An 18,277-nucleotide genomic window follows, 5' to 3' on the forward strand; every position below is an offset into this window, starting at 1 on the left:
TTAATGCTTTTCAGTTTGCGTTTTCGAAAAAAAATCAGATCGACATTACCAAAACAATTTGACTTATTCACAGCGGCTAGCATACCGTTTCACCTTAATCACCAACACCACATGCTCACTCACGCAAATTTGGCGCGCTCGCACTGACAGACGCCCAGGTGGGATAAAGTCGTGGTTGTCGACACGGCGTCGGACTGAAAACGTAAACATCAGGGATGCATGTCGGGTCGGATGAGGAATGACAGAAAGTTCGCTGAAAACTTCGCTTCGCTAGTGCAACTGGCGAACTCCGATTTGGTACTGCGAGGTCAATAATTATCATTCTATTGGCGTGCACCACTATTGGAAAATGCGGTTTAAATAGTGTTTTTAGCATTTTGAAGTATTTCAATGACTCATAAATGAAACGAAAATCCAAGTGTATCATTCCATGTTTCATACACACTTGTTTCTGTAGCAGCAATGAACGAGTGTGTTGCTGGGTGAGAGAAGAAGCATCACAGCAGTCCGTTCGTATGGGAAACGATTTGCTACAGCTGTCGTACGTCATGTTTTCCTTTCGAAATTGCACGACCCTGCCTCCAATAAACTTTGAAATTTGGGTTACGATATCTACATACTGTATCGTACTTAAGTTGTGAAAAGTTTCCATGGGATGTATTCTATACCAGGGTTGAAAAAATCTCATTCAATTAAATGAATTTCTGCTGAACTGAATGCTTTTGACATTCATTTTCAGCTCCGCTGTGAGATACTTGAAAGTGAACGCAGAAAAATTCAACTACATTGTGGAGGTGTTGGACAAAACCTCAAATGTTAAACGAAATGGCTAAAATTCATAGGTTATGATGATTTTAGTGCCCTAAACCTATTTCTGATATGGAACTATTTTTATATTTTGATTTTACTATATTAGGGTGGTTCAAAATTTTGAAATCTGCTGATTATGGGAGGCATGTAAAAAGTTATCGGTAATAAGCTAACACGATGCGTTTTTTGAACGTAGATTTTGATCAACCTTTCTATTTGAGGGTTCCTATATCATGTATTGGCATTGAAATTACCTATAACTGTGTATTTTGTGCTGTTAGGGTGGTCCAAAATCTTTAAAACTACATTAATCATTAAAAAAATTCGATTACCTATGTTTTCTGTCAATGGATCAATTCAGATACACACAATGTTGGCTGAAAAGACGTGGTCTATTCTCAGGGACCCTCTATAGACCACGTGAAGTTTTACGGTGGGTACACGGAGGTAAATTAACGATTTAAAATGGGTGTAGATAGTCTCATATAGTGAACTGCAAAAAATTTGAACTGCTTTTTATAAATCTCGTTTCAACGATTTCATATATGCTCGTCCGAGTTTAAGTTTTACATGTTGTAATGTACATTGATCTCCGTTATCACTTGACGAAGCAACCAAAATAACCTTATACCTATATACAGAAATGGAAATACGTATTCGCAATATTGAAGGGAGTTGTTGATAAACGATCATAAGAGATAGGTAATATTATTTATAAACAGTAGAGCTCCAGCAAATATTTTCAAAATCTATATTACTCTGTGTTTCGTTCAGTAGAAATGTTTTCTAAGAAAATGCATGAATAGCATACATACAATAAAACTTCAAGCTTTTGAAAAAAAAAATAAAAAAAAAACGAGAAAAATAATTAAAGATTGCCTTGGTGATCGCGACGTTTACGCAGAAAGATATTTAACGTAGTGTTTTACGCCGTTCAGTGTATTCCTTTCATATTTTATAGATGACTACTGCTATAAACTGTAACGATGTGTGTGTAGAAAAGAAGCGCGCAGGTGTCAACGAATTTGTGTCACTATATATTGAAACTACGATAGAAGTTCTTTATGAGATTGCTTCTAAGCTTTTTGAGCAATTCTAACTATTAAGAGGAATCGAAAAAACGATCAGTTTATGAAAACCAATGAAGAATGCTTTGTAGTTATTGTTACATTTTTTTCACGATAGTTTTTCGTCTTTATTTTTAAAGATCAAAGAGTTAGTTATATTTGGTGGTCTTTAATAATGCGGGATGTAGGTAGCGTCTAAGTGAATAAAGGCTTAATCATTCTTAGTCATCACGCACCTTCTTGTGTGTTTCTGTCAAAAAATAAAATAAAAAATAAATAAAATAAAATAAATTAAAAAAAAAAAATGTTAGAGCTGTGGCCATCCAGTTTTCAAACACCCCCTCCCCCTCCCCTTATGACCACTTGACTTAGTGGAGGTCTCTTTCTAGAATGAGGTTTACATTTAATTGTTAGTATTCTGATGTCAATTTGAATTATGTTAAGAATAAATATAAACTTCAAACAATATCACTTCCTCCACAACCATGCGGCTCCATTGTGACATAATAGAAAAAAAAAATTTCGCGCTTAGCGCAAAAATGCGCAAACAGTGACCTATATAGCCAAAAACTAGACAAAATTGTACGTCAGATACGGGATACGGCATTGTTTTCTGATGTTTCCTAAACAAGTACTGGATCTCTTTAGTACAAAGTTTTTCTCCAAAATTTCATAAAAGACAATATTTTTGCATGTTGTAAAAACATAATAATTTTGTGATTGGATTCCAAACAAACCCTGAAATGGCATGGTCATTCATACCCAAAAACACCAATAATATTGTCACATTATCCATATCTTCCTAAGTTTTACAACGAGGTCATGAAGAAAGCTCATAAAATAAAGACAATAATCCCTGACCACACAAAACCTCAACTTTGAAAAAATCTACAAGACTCAATTTATGACCAAATGACTTGAAAATTTGGAATTTTCTTAGTTGAAGTATCTATATTGGAAGAAAAATATTAGATAAATAAAATATTGAAGTCGATTTTTGAGCTTTTGTCCGGCTTCCGGCCACTGTGCGTCTCCCCGGTGTGAGCGAAGAGAGAATTTTTATTCTCTTTTCAATTGCCTCCGTGAAGGACAGGGGCTTGAACGTAATGCGGCGTGGTGAAAAGACAAAAACAAAAACTCACGTTCGTTGGAAGCTTCGGAATTTTTGCAACCGTGGTCTATACTGCTGATGGAACCTCAGTGCACATCTATAATGCTTTTGGTACATTCATGGGATATTCCAGGCTTTCCAAACTATTCTGGAGTTAGGAACTTCAGGGTCTACAGGCTCTACTCTTGTTTTTCTTCACTCTAACGGCAAAATTCTTCCACGATTGTGACTGTTGCACCGTATTTTATTACGAGTATCTCTATTTGTTGCAATTTGTGAGTCCTCTGGCATACAAATGGACCCAATGTATTTTGAAGTATGGGTCACAATATCTGCAAATCTCAGGATTTTTTTGATTGTAGCGAATGCTCGCTGAATATAATCTACGGTACTCCTAAAATCTCAGAGTGGAATTCTGATAACTTAGCAACATTCACTTGGTGATTTAGGTCATCCAAACTGTTCTGGAATTAAGACCTTCAAGCTTTACAAGCTCTACTCTTGTATCTCTTTGCTTTATTGATGTAATTCTTACTTCTATTGTATCTCATAATATTTTGAGTTTTGCTTTGTGTTACTTGTGCATCCACTGACATAAAAATGATTTTTATGGTATTTGGAAATGTCGAAAATTACCCAAGGATTCCTCTAGGCGTTCTTCGCAAATTCCTCCAGGAGTCCCTCAGAAATTCATCGTGATGTTCTCCAAGAACATCGACGAGTTTCTAGGGAATCCCTCAGGACTTCCCGTGAAATTCTTCAGGAGTTTCCCAGCAGTTTCTCGAAAATTTGTTCAGGAGCTATGCTGGAATTCCTTCAGGAGATCCTCAGGAATTGCTACACTTTTCGAAAAATCCTGCAGGAGTTCCACGGGAGTCCCCCAAAGATTTCTCTAGACGTTGCTTTAAAACTCCTCATGGAAATTTTCTCAAAAGTTCCTCCAGATATTTCGACAAGTAATGCCAAAGGAGGGTTAATTCACTGTCTTCACAATATCACGTCTCCTTATAAAAATAACACTCCTTATATTTTCCAGGCATTATTTTGACCAAAATAACATACTTAAGGTGAAACTGGATCCATTTCCTCACTTTTTGGTTTTTGATTTTTTATTAAATAACGAAGCGATATTTTCAAAATCGGTTTTCGTGCACATGTAGAGTATGGATCAGGGTATCTTCTGAATTTTTTACGCGAGAGAAAATGTTTTTCGTTTTTGCAGAAAATGGTTTTGAACAAAATTTCACTAAAAAATGGTTTTTGCAAAAACGAAAAACATTTTCTACAGCGTAAAAAATTCAGAAGATGCCCTGATCGATACTCTACATGTACACGAAAACCGATTTTAAAAATATTGCTTCGTTATTTAATAAAAATCAAAAACCAAAAAAAAAGAGGAAATGCTTCCAGTTTCGCCTTTAGACGTCTCACATTCTGAGAAATGCATAACAGTTTAGGCGTTCTTTACAAAAAATGTCAAAAATCAATGTGTTTTATAACTAAGACACAGGGGTTCGCCACAATGTTTGGGACAGGCAACTTTTTTTTCTCTCACAAAAAAGTTCAGTATGCTGTAACTTTTCACAGAGTGCATAAAAAATTCTCAAATTTTGATTGTTTGTCAACCTATTATATTTGCATTATTGGTACGAATTTGAATCCGATTGGTAAATCTTTCGCGAACCTAGAACAGTTCTAGCAAAACACTATTACATATACAGCCTGTTTTTGAACTGTCATTTTTCCGAAACCAGTGAACCGAATTAAATGAAATTTCGAACGTTTATCGACAATATATTGATACTTCACAAGTCTTCAAAGCACAGATACTCTTTGAATCTTGGAAGAAGTTAGCATGGATTGACACTTTTTGGGTTTTTCTCGAAAAAGTGTCATTAAGTTTTTGTTATGATATCCGAAGATTTTCTGCTTCTATTCTCAAAACATCTCAAATAAGATGTGTTAGAACCTATTTGGATTAAAGGAAAAACACATTTAGTAATTTTTGGTTGGTATCGTAAATCTATCTCATTTTTCTGTTTATGTCACAGCAACTCACTTTTTGATTCATGATCAATCGCACCTGCTAGGATCTTATCGATTACGTTATGTAACAATACCGCTAGTTAGAAAAATACACCTTTGCGCAGTACTGTACACAAAAAGCATCATACTGTGTTTCAATGAGGCGGATGATTTTCTCAGGAACCTTTGCGCCTTAGAGCATTGTATATCTTCTGTAGTTACAATTGATCGAATCAAGATTAATAAAGGGACTCACTAAACAGTTTAAATTGCTGCCTAAGCCATGATTTTCTGCTATTTGAAATGTTTCATGAAATTGCGAATGATATAATGATAGATTACCTTAGTGATTGCGACGTTTAATTAGAATAATCTTTAATCAGCGGTTTAGGTTGTGAAATAAGTGAATCCCCTTAATATTTTGAATATTCCAGGAAAAGCGCATTCGATACCGATTCCCCCAATCAGCTATCTTGTCCAGTTGGCCGGCGGCGGCGTGGTGGTCCCTTGTTGTGTGTGACCAATAGTGGGCATATAAGGCACCTCACTCGAATACGATGAGGAGGGGGACATGGGATGGCGTGAAGCTAGCGACAACTAGCGCGTGAAGCTGATTGCCTATGCGAATTTTTATTCCAAACAGGAGGTCCAGCTCCGCTGACTGGCACTGGTGCGAACGTTGAAACTGTCGCTGCCATCATTGTGTTGGCGAAGAAAAAATTGTAAACCCGGCCGCCACTTTCCTAGATGATGGGGAACAAAATTACACTTGTAAAGCATTTTTTCAGCTACGTTTGTAAACTAGGGCGAGAAGGTAAAGACTAGTGGGTTGTTCTGTTCCCGTTTTGGACTATCGCACTTGTCGTGAGGTTGTGGTCTAAGGGAAACTAGAGCCTATTATTTTCCTAGAAAAGTACTTTGTTTTCTTACGCAACAAAAGTACTTCTCTAGTACAAACAAATACTAGCAAATATCAGTATTAAAGCATTTGGTCTCACGTTTTGAAAGAAAGATATAGTAAGCTTATTTGTGCATGACTCTACCGCAAGAACCAAATACCAGAAATGTAATTCGATTGTTTCTCATGATTAAATCCCCGACCGATTGCGAAGCAAACTGCTCACCATGGCATTATCGCACTTAATATGGGTTGCAATTTGGAACTAAATATACATTTCAGCATTTTATTCGATAATTATACATGCAATCCTCGGGGCTAGATCGAACGATGAGGTTTTGTTTCGCTCTTTTTTTATCAACACACCAGCATCTTCAGCCGCAGTCCTCGTCATCACTGGTTCGAGCTCATATCGAACGCGGTCCAGTTTAATGTTAACCTATAGGTTCGTCTACGATCGGGATCCATCGTTCACCAACATATGAGCAAGTAGACGCCTACCTCTTGAACTAATATGGGCCTAGTAGAGTCAGCTCAGCAGCGGATCGAATCGAGAGAACCGCGTGAACCACCAAATCCAGCGAAATTAATAGCCACGGTTGTTCGATTAATAATAATCTGGTGTGTAAGAAAAGCACTCTTACTCGCTGGCGATCGATCGTCTCGGGTGGAAGGAGGTTTTCTCCTCTCCTAGGGCACCAAGATACATGGGTTTGTGTGTTCGGCAAGGGGCATATTATTTAATCAGTAGCAGAGCCATCTCGCACGGTTGTTTTAGTGGTTGGTACTATGGCGGCCGAACGAGGCAGATGGGAGAAGATATCGAACGTGAGTAATAGAGTTACCAGTTTTTTTTTTAAATGCAATGGTTAATAATTCTTGTTTCGATGGTGATTTAGCAAGTTAACAATTGAGAATTGGGAATTCCAATAATAACTACACAAACTAAATGGTTTAATTATGGTGGACATTACCTTCTTAATCTCAGAATACAACAATTTTGCTTCATTCAAAATGAGAAAACTGAAAAAATTAAATAAAATTAAAACACTTAATTTTTTGAAAACACTGGATTTTTGAACCCTGAGCAGTTATATCTTCGACCACCTTCAACGACACCATGTTCACGCTGTGTACCGAAGGCGTACATTTTCAGTGGTACGTGATCTAAATACACAACGCGACTGCTCTCGGGTTAAGATAATGAAGAAATTTAAAGAGTTACAGCATCATTTTTTTATTTTTTTTTCGCGTCATACGTCAATTTGAACAAATGCTGATAGCACTCCTTTTTGGTTTTTTTTTTTTCTGTATTAACGAGATTTTTAGCCCTAGGCTAGTTCATCTCGGGCTTTTTGGTTTCAAAGAATCACCCTGGATATGTAGAATTTTTCACAAAATGTCACTCTGCATACCTGTTTTCTTTTTCAAGAGAAGATCTAATTTTACAAAAAAAAAACTTGTAATTAGAAGGCACAGAATGTTGGTAATCGACAAATTGAGAGATGAATTTATGACAAAAAAAAAATCGCGTTCTGGTGTAGAACAGATTTTGAGGAATAGAAAGCCAAACTGAACACGAGCCCACACCATAAACACTCTTTTTTCACAAACCATCTCTCTTTCGGCTTAGATGCCAATAAACAACACACCTGCGTTTGTGCCCATTAACTACAAGTGAGAGCGAATTGTTTTATATGAAGCCAACAATACAATAATACGAGAACAATACGCATGCACTTGTGTAGACGTACTGGTACATGTGGTTTGCGTAGTGATTACATCATCATTCTCTCTAGAACTAGAAGTTCACCCACTCTCGCCCTCTCAAGATGCCTGTTAGTCCCAAACAGCTTTTTCATTGATTGCTTGTGTGGATGTATCTCTTGGCGGTCAATTAAGCTGGATTTTTCATTTTTCGAATATGTTGATTTAAAAAAACCCTAATTGTTGGGGGTAGTCATCTCCAGTTCGGCGAAACTCATATCGAAAGCAGCGTTTACTTTACGACAGCTTCAATGCTGCAAATATATTTCTATTTGAATGCAAAATATACTTATAATATAGAATAAGGGTCTTACATGGTAGTTTCAGAGCAACTGCTGGAGATACATCCGCTCCAACCAATGTCAATTTTTCCACTGCCTAAATCCTATCACAATATACATATAATTATTGTGCGAAATGCTACTTCTGAATGTGTTGCCAGTTTAACCAAATTGACTTCAAGCACGACGCAACACTAATTAAACCACCTAGCGGTGGCGCCTTTCTCGTGCCTTCGAAAACCATTTTCAACAAAACTCAGGTGACGTGTTGATGAATATCGCACTTTCATACGTTTAACAAAAAGCTATTTCATAGCGCCTGAAATCATATCGTTTATCTGGCGTTTGATTTTTGAGTATCAAACTTTTGAAAAAAAAAACAATTTCTGGAATTTGAGCAGCCATATTGGATTTCAGACCACCATATGGAAATTCTGGTCGCCATTTTGGGACTCCAGACTTCTTTTCCATACCAGATATACCCATATTGCATGGTTTTAGAGTCTGAAACTCCAAAAATCAGCTGCCATCTTGATATTGAAGCCACTATTTTGGATTTTAGATAGCCATCTTGGATACTCCGGTCGCCATTTTTAGAATCCAGACATCTGCCATCTTGGATATTTTGGTCGCCATATTTGGAGTTGTAACTGCCAGGGACGTCCACACGTCTGGGCAGTGGACGTCCGTACGTCCCTAACTAGCTCACCGTTGCACATTGGGCAAAATCAAGCCTAAAGGTGGAAAAAATTAATAACTTTCTTAATACGAGACACTATGCGACCATCAATGGCTTTTTCGAAAGCTAATTTTCTCAAGAATTGGTTGGTGGATGATTCATGTACGGGCAACTTCTCTGAAGCGAGTTATAGAGTCCGTTTTACCCCAGTTCCCCCTAAAATTTGTGAATTTATGTCATTTTACGGCACTGGTTATGATTTTAATGATTATTTCGCTGGGATACCATCGCCCCACTCCCATTGAGTAACGTTACATACAAAAAGTTATTAAAATGTTGGAATTTTAGGGTGTTGTGGGGTCAATTAGGCAATGGTATATTTTCAAGGTAGAAATTCATTTTTTATTTTTATTAATGATTTTTTACGTGACAATAACTAAATAAATGATCGAATACACATGGTTTATTCCTAAAGAAACCATTTTTGGCGAGTTTGATCTTAAATTATTGGTTATATTTAAGTTTTCCCGCATACAAATATGAGTAGTTCCCATCCTTATACCACCGATTCCAAACATTTCCAAACGATGAGCCATTGCTTATATACTCCAAAAATATCCTAAATGTTGTTTGCGCATTGCCTCATAGACGGGAGGTGACGGCAGCATATAGTTTTAGAGCTTAGTTTACCCAAACTCCCCTATAAACTTATTTTTTATTGTTTTTAAATTAAAACAACTTCAACTTGAAACTTCTATGCATGATTTGAGTTAATATTGACAAAGAGCTAACCAGTAATATCTCTACATCCTATGAAATTTGGAAATTTAGGGTACAATGGGGTTAAATGAGAAAAAAAAAACATTCAAAAAGCTTGAATGACCATATAAGTTGACAAATAGCTTGTTTGGCAGATAATTTCTATACGAATGATTCTTGTACTTACGACATTGCTTCAGCGGGGTGTAAAGCCTGTTTCACCCCAATTTCCCTAAAAGTATAATCAAATTGTTCCATTGCAGTTAATATAATATATCATTCATATTATGACATTCTGATTCCAATGAGTATACATGAAAGATGTTATAAATATGACGTTTGGGGGATAATGGAGCAAAATATGCTGCTGCTTATTTCTCGGAATTTTGGTATTGAAGATGAAGAAATTTATAATCAATACGTGAAATAATATTTAAAATCTATGTCGCACACTTCCATTATTGACCATTTCAAGCATTTCATGATGAAGAGCTGTCGCGTGAATTTGAGAATATCCAAACTGCTGCTTGCCGATAGACTTTATGGGGGTTGTAGTAACACATTGTAGTAAAAAGTCTCCAAAATGCATTCGTTATATTTTTGTTAACAAAATAGCAACTTAAACATCAAATAGGTATTTATTTTATTTTGCTATACACTAATAATAATATGAAAGTCTTATTCCACTTAGCCAAGTACACTACTCGTCATAAGTAATACTCAAAAAATGTATTGCAACAATATTGTATCGCATTTACTCACCTTGATATCTCCAATACCTTACAAAGATGCTGTCTTCATCAATGTTATTCAGAATCCCAAAAGCAACAATTTTTCTGCAAGCGGCATTTTTGTAGGTGTTCTGGTTTTAGACATATCGAGGTGAGTTAGGGTGATTCAATATTGTTGCAATACTTTTTGTGAGTCTCTATGACGGATAGTGTATGTATTTTAGTAATAGATACTAGATTTCCTAAGCACATCTCTTTGCACATCTGATCATAATCTAAGTCACCTTCATCTGGCGTTGCGTTCATTGAAGCAGAATCTTCCCGTTTGTGCGGTAGTACAATTTCATCGTTTTTATAAAGACATACTGCCATTATATTAAATGAATTTTGCTCTGGGGATGATTTCCTTGCCAGATGTTACCGAACAAATTTATGTCGTATATGCAGTATTTCGCCTGCTTGTTCGCTAACGAAGATCAGTGGTGGATATGGTTAATGCAAAAGAAAGGTTTAGTAATTAATCAAGTTCAAATGCACAAAAAACAAAACTCAGGTTAGATATACATTCCTCAAGATGTTGGTATTGACTTGATTTTTTGTATTCGGCTAGATAATTTGCTGTACGTACTGTGCAAAATCGGACAAACTGTCCAAAAAGTCTTGCACCCTACATTACATACACTCAATTCTTTCTTTGCACGGGTTGTTTTTCGACATAACTCAATCAATTTTTAATCTTTTTTTTTTTTTTTTTTAATTTCTTTGTATTTGTGAATTTTAACTTATTGCTAATTCTTCACACCAATTTTTAATCAATCCACATTAAAATTGACGGTCAGTACTATCCGTATACGAAAAATCAAGTCAATATGTTGATACACACATCAATTCTGAGGAAATGCTGTCGTTCATGTGACATTATGTCAAGGGAATTTCAATAATGCCAAACCCCGGACCGACAAAAAATCGAACCCAACACTCTCTGCACGGTTTTGCTGAATACTCACGCGTTTAGCGCTTCGGCTATATGTGTTCTACCTGTGCATTAATCAATCATTAATGAACTCGTATGGATATTATCTTTCAAACAAGTTATTTGTCAACTTATATGGTCATTCAAGCTTTTTGAATGTTTTTTTTTATTTAACCCCATTGTACCCTAAATTTCCAAATTTCATAGAATGCAGTGATGTTGCTGGTTAGCTCTTCATCAATTTTAACTCATATCATGCATTGAAGCTTCAAGTTAAAGTTGTTTTAATTTAAAAACAATAAAAAATAAGTTTATAGGGGAGTTTGGGTAAACTAAGCTCTAAAACTATATGCTGCCGTCACCTCCCGTCTATGAGGCTATGCGCAAACAACATTTAGGATATTTTTGGAGTATATAAGCAATGGCTCATCGTTTGGAAATGTTTGGAATCGGTGGTATAAGGATGGGAACTACTCATATTTGTATGCGGGAAAACTTAAATATAACCAATAATTTAAGATCAAACTCGCCAAAAATGGTTTCTTTAGGAATAAACCATGTGTATTCGATCATTTATTTAGTTATTGTCAGGTAAACAATGATAAATAAAAATAAAAAATGAATTTCTACCTTGAAAATATACCATTGCCTAATTGACCCCACAACACCCTAAAATTCCAACATTTTAATAACTTTTTGTATGTAACGTTACTCAATGGGAGTGGGGCGATGGTATCCCAGCGAAATAATCATTAAAATCATAACAAGTGCCGTAAAATGACATAAATTCACAAATTTTAGGGGGAGCTGGGGTAAAACGGGCTCTATAACTCGCTTCAGAGAAGTTGCCCGTACATGAATCATCCACCAACCAATTCTTGAGAAAATTAGCTTTCGAAAAAGCCATTGATGGTCACATAGTGTCTCGTATTAAGAAAGTTATGAATTTGTTCCACCTTTGGGCTTGATTTTGCCCAATGTGCGTTGTTTTATGTGGGTCTCAGGGTCGGCGATACCTGCTCAGAGGGCTCACGGAAAATCGCAACGAAGCGGACAAACTACAAAGACGACGCAATCGCATGCAGAAAGACTTTCATTCATTAATAAGAAAGATTTACGTACATTTTACTTATTTTATTTTCGTTTACATCGGGTTAGTGGTTAGGGTTAGTTTAATGTTGCGGCTGATCGATGAGTTGGGGCCCTTTGAGGACATGCGCATTAGGACGAGACTTGAGTTGACATACCTGTGGCTGGGGTGCTTCCCAGTGAGCCGGCCGTCAGGATCTTGACCCGGCGTACGGGGATGAACAGCCACCGTGATGATCGTTAGAGGCCGCCGGCGAGGATGTTCTTTCTGCTCCAACGCTCTTAGGAGGAATTTCGTGCGGGCACGGACTTCCAATATACCGCAGTACCTTCCACTGGATGGTGGCCAATCGTCGAGCACCCTGAGCCGTCGGAGTACCAACGGGCAGTCGATACCGGTGGGTCACGGCCAAGCAACAGTCGAATCAGTCGCCAGCAACGTTGAGCCGTAGCGTTCGGCCGCTCACGATGCGAGTTCGCTTCCAGCCAAATGGGCACCTCAATCAAGGGGCTCGGCCCGGATACACTTTTATGGGCTACCTTGTCGTCGTCTGCTAGGGAGGCTGATTGACCGCCCTGCAGTAATGGGATCCTCCACGTGGTGGGACCGGATCGATGGGTCGAGGCCGAGTGTAGCTGAGCGGGTTTCGGACGGGTTTACAATTTTCGACAGACGTCGGATGGGGGCACCGATGGAAATCGGCCACTTCTTCAAATCCGGTTCCTAGGGATCGCCACCGGTGTATGGTGCAGCTTCTTCGTGATGAGATGTCTGTGACGCCGTCGGGCTTAGGTTGACTCTCCCTAAGGCCCCGTACCACTTCGCACTCGTGGCACTTCACCCGTTAGCGGGTAATCGGAGCTAATTCTGCGTGGTAACGGTCGGGTCTCCGCGAATTGGTTTCGAACTTCAAATTAAACTGTCCGTTCACTTCAATGGACTCCTCTCGACTGACTCATGGACGTCGCACGACCTCCGGCTTGGGCACGATCTCCAACATCTCCTTTTCCTCCCTCTCTCTCTTTCTCGGTTTTCGCTCCGGACGTGGGTTGCCAGATTCGCCTTTCGCTCGTAGATGGCGAAATGTAGGGTTGGGTTAGTGCGTACACATAAATGTAGAAAAGACAAGTAATTGGAAATTTACTTGTCTTTTCTAATTGGGTACTGCATGCGGAGTCTCACATTAACATTTGTTGGTTTGCTAATTTTGTTAATGACTTTCTGCAATCGCGTCTTTTCTAGGCTGTTGTTAGCGTATTCGGTAACAGAGTCCAGACATCTTTCCATACCAAATACACTCATATTGCAAAGTTTTAGGGCCTAAAACTTCATAAAACAGCCGCCATTATGAATTTGGAGCCCCCATCTTGGATTTAGGCCGCCATTTTGGATTGCGAACATCTTCCTCATACCAAATACAGTATTGTTCCGATTTCATCACGCCTATTTTTAAAAATGCTTTTAAATATTCCACATTTACGCGTTTTCAATATTTTTAACTTTGCCTTCAACATTAATCTTAAAAAAGGGGAAATACTTGCCCTCAAATGTATCATCAATTGAATGAAAAATGAAGGACTATCGCACGGAGGCCGTGATTAAATCTGAAACATCATTGTGTACCCTTATTGCATGGTGTTAGGGCCTGAAACTCCATTGATATTATAATTGCCATTTTCGGACTCCACACATCTTCCCCATATCAAGGTTTTATGGCTTCAAACCCCATTAAACAGACGACATTTTCAGCTTGGAGCCGCCATCTTGGATTTTAGGCCGTCATCTTGGATATTCTGGTCACCATTTTTGGTTTGTGGGCATCTTCGCCATATCAAACATACCCATTTTGCATGGTTTCAGAGCCTAAAACACCGTTAAACAGCCATCATCTTGAATTCGGAGCCGCCATATTGAACATTAGACGGCCATCTTGAATTTTGGGCTGACCTCGTGGGATTTCTGTTCTCTAGTGTTGATTTCCGCACAAAATTCGTCAACCATGCTTAAGCTTACAAAAATTTCCGCAGTTTGATTTGTCGCATGATGGGGCTTGGTTCAATTTTATATAGGGCAGTTCTGTCAGTGCTGGCCGTAACTCCGAAACGTCTTGACCGATCGGAACCATTTTTAATAGCAAGCAATGTGGTCAAATTCCGGTTCAATTCGAGCTATGATCCAAAAAATCGGCCAATGGGAAGTGCCTTAAAAGTGAGTGGCCTTATTTTGCACACAGACATACACACAGACATCATCTCAATTCGTCGAACTGAGTTGATTGGTATATGTGACTTGACCCTCCGAGCCTTCTATAGAAAATTCATTTTTGGAAAGAACATATAGCCCTTAAGTACCCTTTGGTGTACGAGAAAGGCAAAAATGTCAGGTCTGAATACGATATAACGCAAAATGCATCGTTGGTAACCCTACACTGAAACCGACTATATCTTGCACCAGCACGCCCCTCTACTGAGAAACCGCAGCAACGGAGGTCACCGTATAAACACCACGAGAGGGCACCCAAAGTTCAATCTCGTCGGGCACCACAAGCGAGATATATGGAATTGATAATGACTTGTGCTGGCTCCTTGTTTTCGGTTGTCTCGATTTGACCACGAAGCCGGAGAGGCCGCCGAAATCCTATATCACCGCAGTCAGTGCCAGTGGATCGAAAAGTCGTTAACGCGTGTGGGTCAAATAGACCACTCGGTAGCCTGCGGCTACCCATCGGACCAACTCCAAGCGTCCGAGCTGAAGCGTTGCCGCTGATGACTTTCTACATTATACGGGCTAATATGACGGAGCGTAAATTTCTTCTCCCCGGACCGAGATCTAAATGGGTATGATGACTTTTCAAAAAGGCCGAGGTTTTTTTGGAGACCCCCATCTCGTCGGGATCATTCGGATTGGATTCGAAACGGTTTGGCCGGAGGTCCAACGCGGTGGCACCCCGAGAGTCCCAACTTGTCGGAATTAATCGACGCGATGTTATTTTTAATAAACATTGGACAGCTCAGGTTACGGGCGCAGTTAATTTTAATCGGATAAGTTTGCGGTGGAAAGGAATTTCTCGTTTAATGAGTCGCATTTAACGGTTGGTTGGCGTTCGTTGATTAGGTGGCGAATTCTCTGTCCATTCTGTGATCAAGATTCGGCAGTCGTTGCTTGTGGTTACTGATTATCTAGCTTGAGGGAGCCGGTACTGGATGCGCCATTGAGTCAATTCATAACAGCCTGATTGCTTCTATTGGCGTAATAAGGCGTAGCTAGTGGCATGAAAGATGCACTATCTAACCAGACTATCACCATGTACCACAAATAACAATATACTTTGTCTTATAGGTTACGCTAGTCAGGGGTTTTCAAGTCTTTTGCCTCATAACACCAGTTTGATTCAGATTTTGTTTTCATTACTCAACGGAGTTCATTACAAGTTGATCGTCCGGCAATATTTTTTTTTACAATATTCTTTGATCTTTCCAGGCAAAATCTTAGCTGGATCTTAGGAAAATTCAGGAGAAGTTCTTGTTAAATTATTTGCAATTAACAGGAGAAAATTCAAAGAGATCCCCAAGGCAGTGAATTCCTGCTAATAATTAGCTGATTTCTGATATTATTTATGCCTTTCTCTTACATCAAGGTGTACTGAATTTGATAGAGCCCATGGAGGGATCAAATTTTATATACCAATCGACTCAGCTCGACAAGTTGAACCTACCTCAGCAGAGAAAACCGATTGGAAAAACTCTGCCTCGATCCCCCTGGTACCACTGTTGTGACTGCTTCAGGGGGACAATGGGCTCTCATAAGTTCTTCTGTTATTGTGCTCATGCACCTTTCGTCGCTTCTAATCTATGCTCATGCACTTCTCGTATTTCGTACCTCTTCAAACGATCCCAACTTACTGATCGTTCCTTCACTTCCTCTGCAACTCCGTCAGTATTTTTGTTTGACTGACCGGCATCGATCTTTTTACCACCTCGCAAGGCCATTTCCTCTTCTCTTCTCTTTGGACGCCTTCTCGATCCTCTCCAGGACCTTCCGGATAGTATGCACCGTCGACTTTTCCTTCCGAACTGTAGCTGTGACAGTCTATGCTCTCCTTCTGTGAACGGCTCCACCCTGTTAAGGATGACCTTCTCCAGCAGCTTCCCAAGTGTGTCCAGCAGGCATATCGACGGTGGATCCCTGGATCCCCCGGTGGTTTTCCTGGCTTCGGCAGTAAAACCAGTTTCTGTATCTTGTACAGACTTTTTGAGCCCTCTAAGCAGAATACCCTCTTCGAATGAGTGTTAGCAGTTTTGCACCATTTAAATTCGCCCTCTTTAGCTTATCCTTTGACATATGCGCGTATTTTGACTACCACTTGTGATCTTCCTCAGTGTCAGTTATCCGCTGAAGAAGTCACCGCATTCACCCCGCTTATTTATTAAAATTCTATCGCAACTTTTGTTACCTAAAATCGTACCTATATTAAAAATTTACCTTTATCTACTAGGTACTAAATATGTAGCATAGTAAGCCTAATAAGCCTACCGTGTTCTGATCTGGAGTGTCGCTGTCCACACGGAGTGCCTCGACGAAGAGGTCCTTGTAGAAGGCCTTCGTCTTCCACTTTCTCACGTATGTTCTGCTTCTCTGTATCGCATTTGGGTTCCGTTGACCAACGCTGTAACAGATCGCCTGGTGATCACTATGGGTGTACTCATCGTTTACTCTCCAGTTCATGTTGCTTGCCAGCGATAGACTTCAGGAGGTAATGTCGATGATCAACTTCCGTCCGTCATCCTGAATGTGCAAACAGTGCACAGTTGCACTTCTGACCTCGCTAGTGCTTCCAGCAGACTTTATCCTCTTGCGTTGGTTAGCCTGCTACTTCACTTCACGGCCCACGTATTGAAGTTTACCTTATCCATCCTGTGATCTCGTCAAGGTATCGGTATTCGATCGTTGCTGCCTGGCACAAAGCCTTCACGATCCCGCCATCCCCGACGAGGTCGTCAAATGACTTTTAATCGCCGGATCCTTCTTCAGCTCAAACAGCATATCCCCTTGCTGAGTGCGCCTGGTTCTCACCCAGTTCCTTCAACTCCGAATACTCTCGAACTTTCTTGAGAATTGCTGGGTACGACTGTTGGTCGTTTGCTTGACCAGCAGGGCGGCTCCCATGAGGCAGACGGCGTTCTTGCCTGTTCTCTTTGGATCTCCTTTCGCCTCGAGTCAGCATTCTTCCCTTTTCGATCCGATTATTCCCTTTCAGTGCCTCCTTTTTGGACTGATTTTTCTTCTTCTTGCGATTGTTGACGACGCTCCAATGGCTGTTGGCTCTCTCCTCGCTCGACTCCTCGCTACCTTGAACGAACATTCTTTGTCTTCTTCTAGTGTTCTACCTCGCCTGGTGTTCCTTGATCCCCCTTGAGCTCTTATTTAAGCGTCCTTTCAGCGTCTCCTGTAGTTCGGTTGATGCTTCTACCGCCGCAACCTGCTGCAAGGCCAACTTCAAAGCCTTTTCAGCAGTCTCAGCTCTCTTATGCAACACTGTGTGTTCGCGGTCAGTTTCCATCACAACATATCTGAGGCTCGACACCCTTTGCTTAATCTCGGCGTTGTGCACGTTGTTTTGAGCTTTAACGTATTTATTTATGCAGCTCGATGACCTCCCTTTTCAACTTCATCATTGACACCTTGAGCTTCGTAAGTTATGTGCCGTCTTGATCCCATGATGATCTTTGCTAGCAGTGAGGCCATGCTAGGGTGGACACGGTCCTTTATGGGGAACCGTGTTCTAAGCCGGATCGGCACTAGTCAGGAATGTTCAATTATGCCTACTTCCACCGGCTAAGGTGGCGAGTTCGGAACGTACTTGGAGGCCCAGTAACAAATGTCAATAATCTTGATGTTACCATTCAATGAAAGTAACGGATTTACTACTATTCTAAATCAGAATATAATTCTGCTTAATATACTTGATATTGAACGTCCCCATTGGCATATCAACAGCATCCTCGGAATCTGTCAGTGCTTCCAATTTTTGCATAGTGTCCTCTGCTCTATCGAAAGTAGTCGCTTTGCCAACTACTTTGCATTTC

At 39.6% G+C, this 18,277-nt stretch overlaps 1 protein-coding gene across 1 annotated transcript in view; it reads right to left on the reverse strand.

The window, feature by feature from the left end:
- LOC109429739 (uncharacterized) overlaps positions 1–16,916 on the reverse strand; it is a 50,852-nt gene extending 33,936 nt beyond the window's left edge. The window contains exons 1-3 of the mRNA XM_062847535.1: positions 16,725–16,916; positions 16,094–16,465; positions 12,520–12,826 (exon numbers count right to left, since the gene is read on the reverse strand). Of these exons, the coding sequence (XP_062703519.1) occupies positions 12,520–12,826; positions 16,094–16,465; positions 16,725–16,916 (871 nt within the window). The remainder of the gene's footprint in view (positions 1–12,519; positions 12,827–16,093; positions 16,466–16,724) is intronic.
- Between the last annotated feature and the right edge of the window lie 1,361 nt (positions 16,917–18,277).

This window comes from Aedes albopictus, chromosome 2 (assembly GCF_035046485.1).
Source record: "Aedes albopictus strain Foshan chromosome 2, AalbF5, whole genome shotgun sequence".
Classification (NCBI taxonomy): Eukaryota; Metazoa; Arthropoda; class Insecta; order Diptera; family Culicidae; genus Aedes; species Aedes albopictus.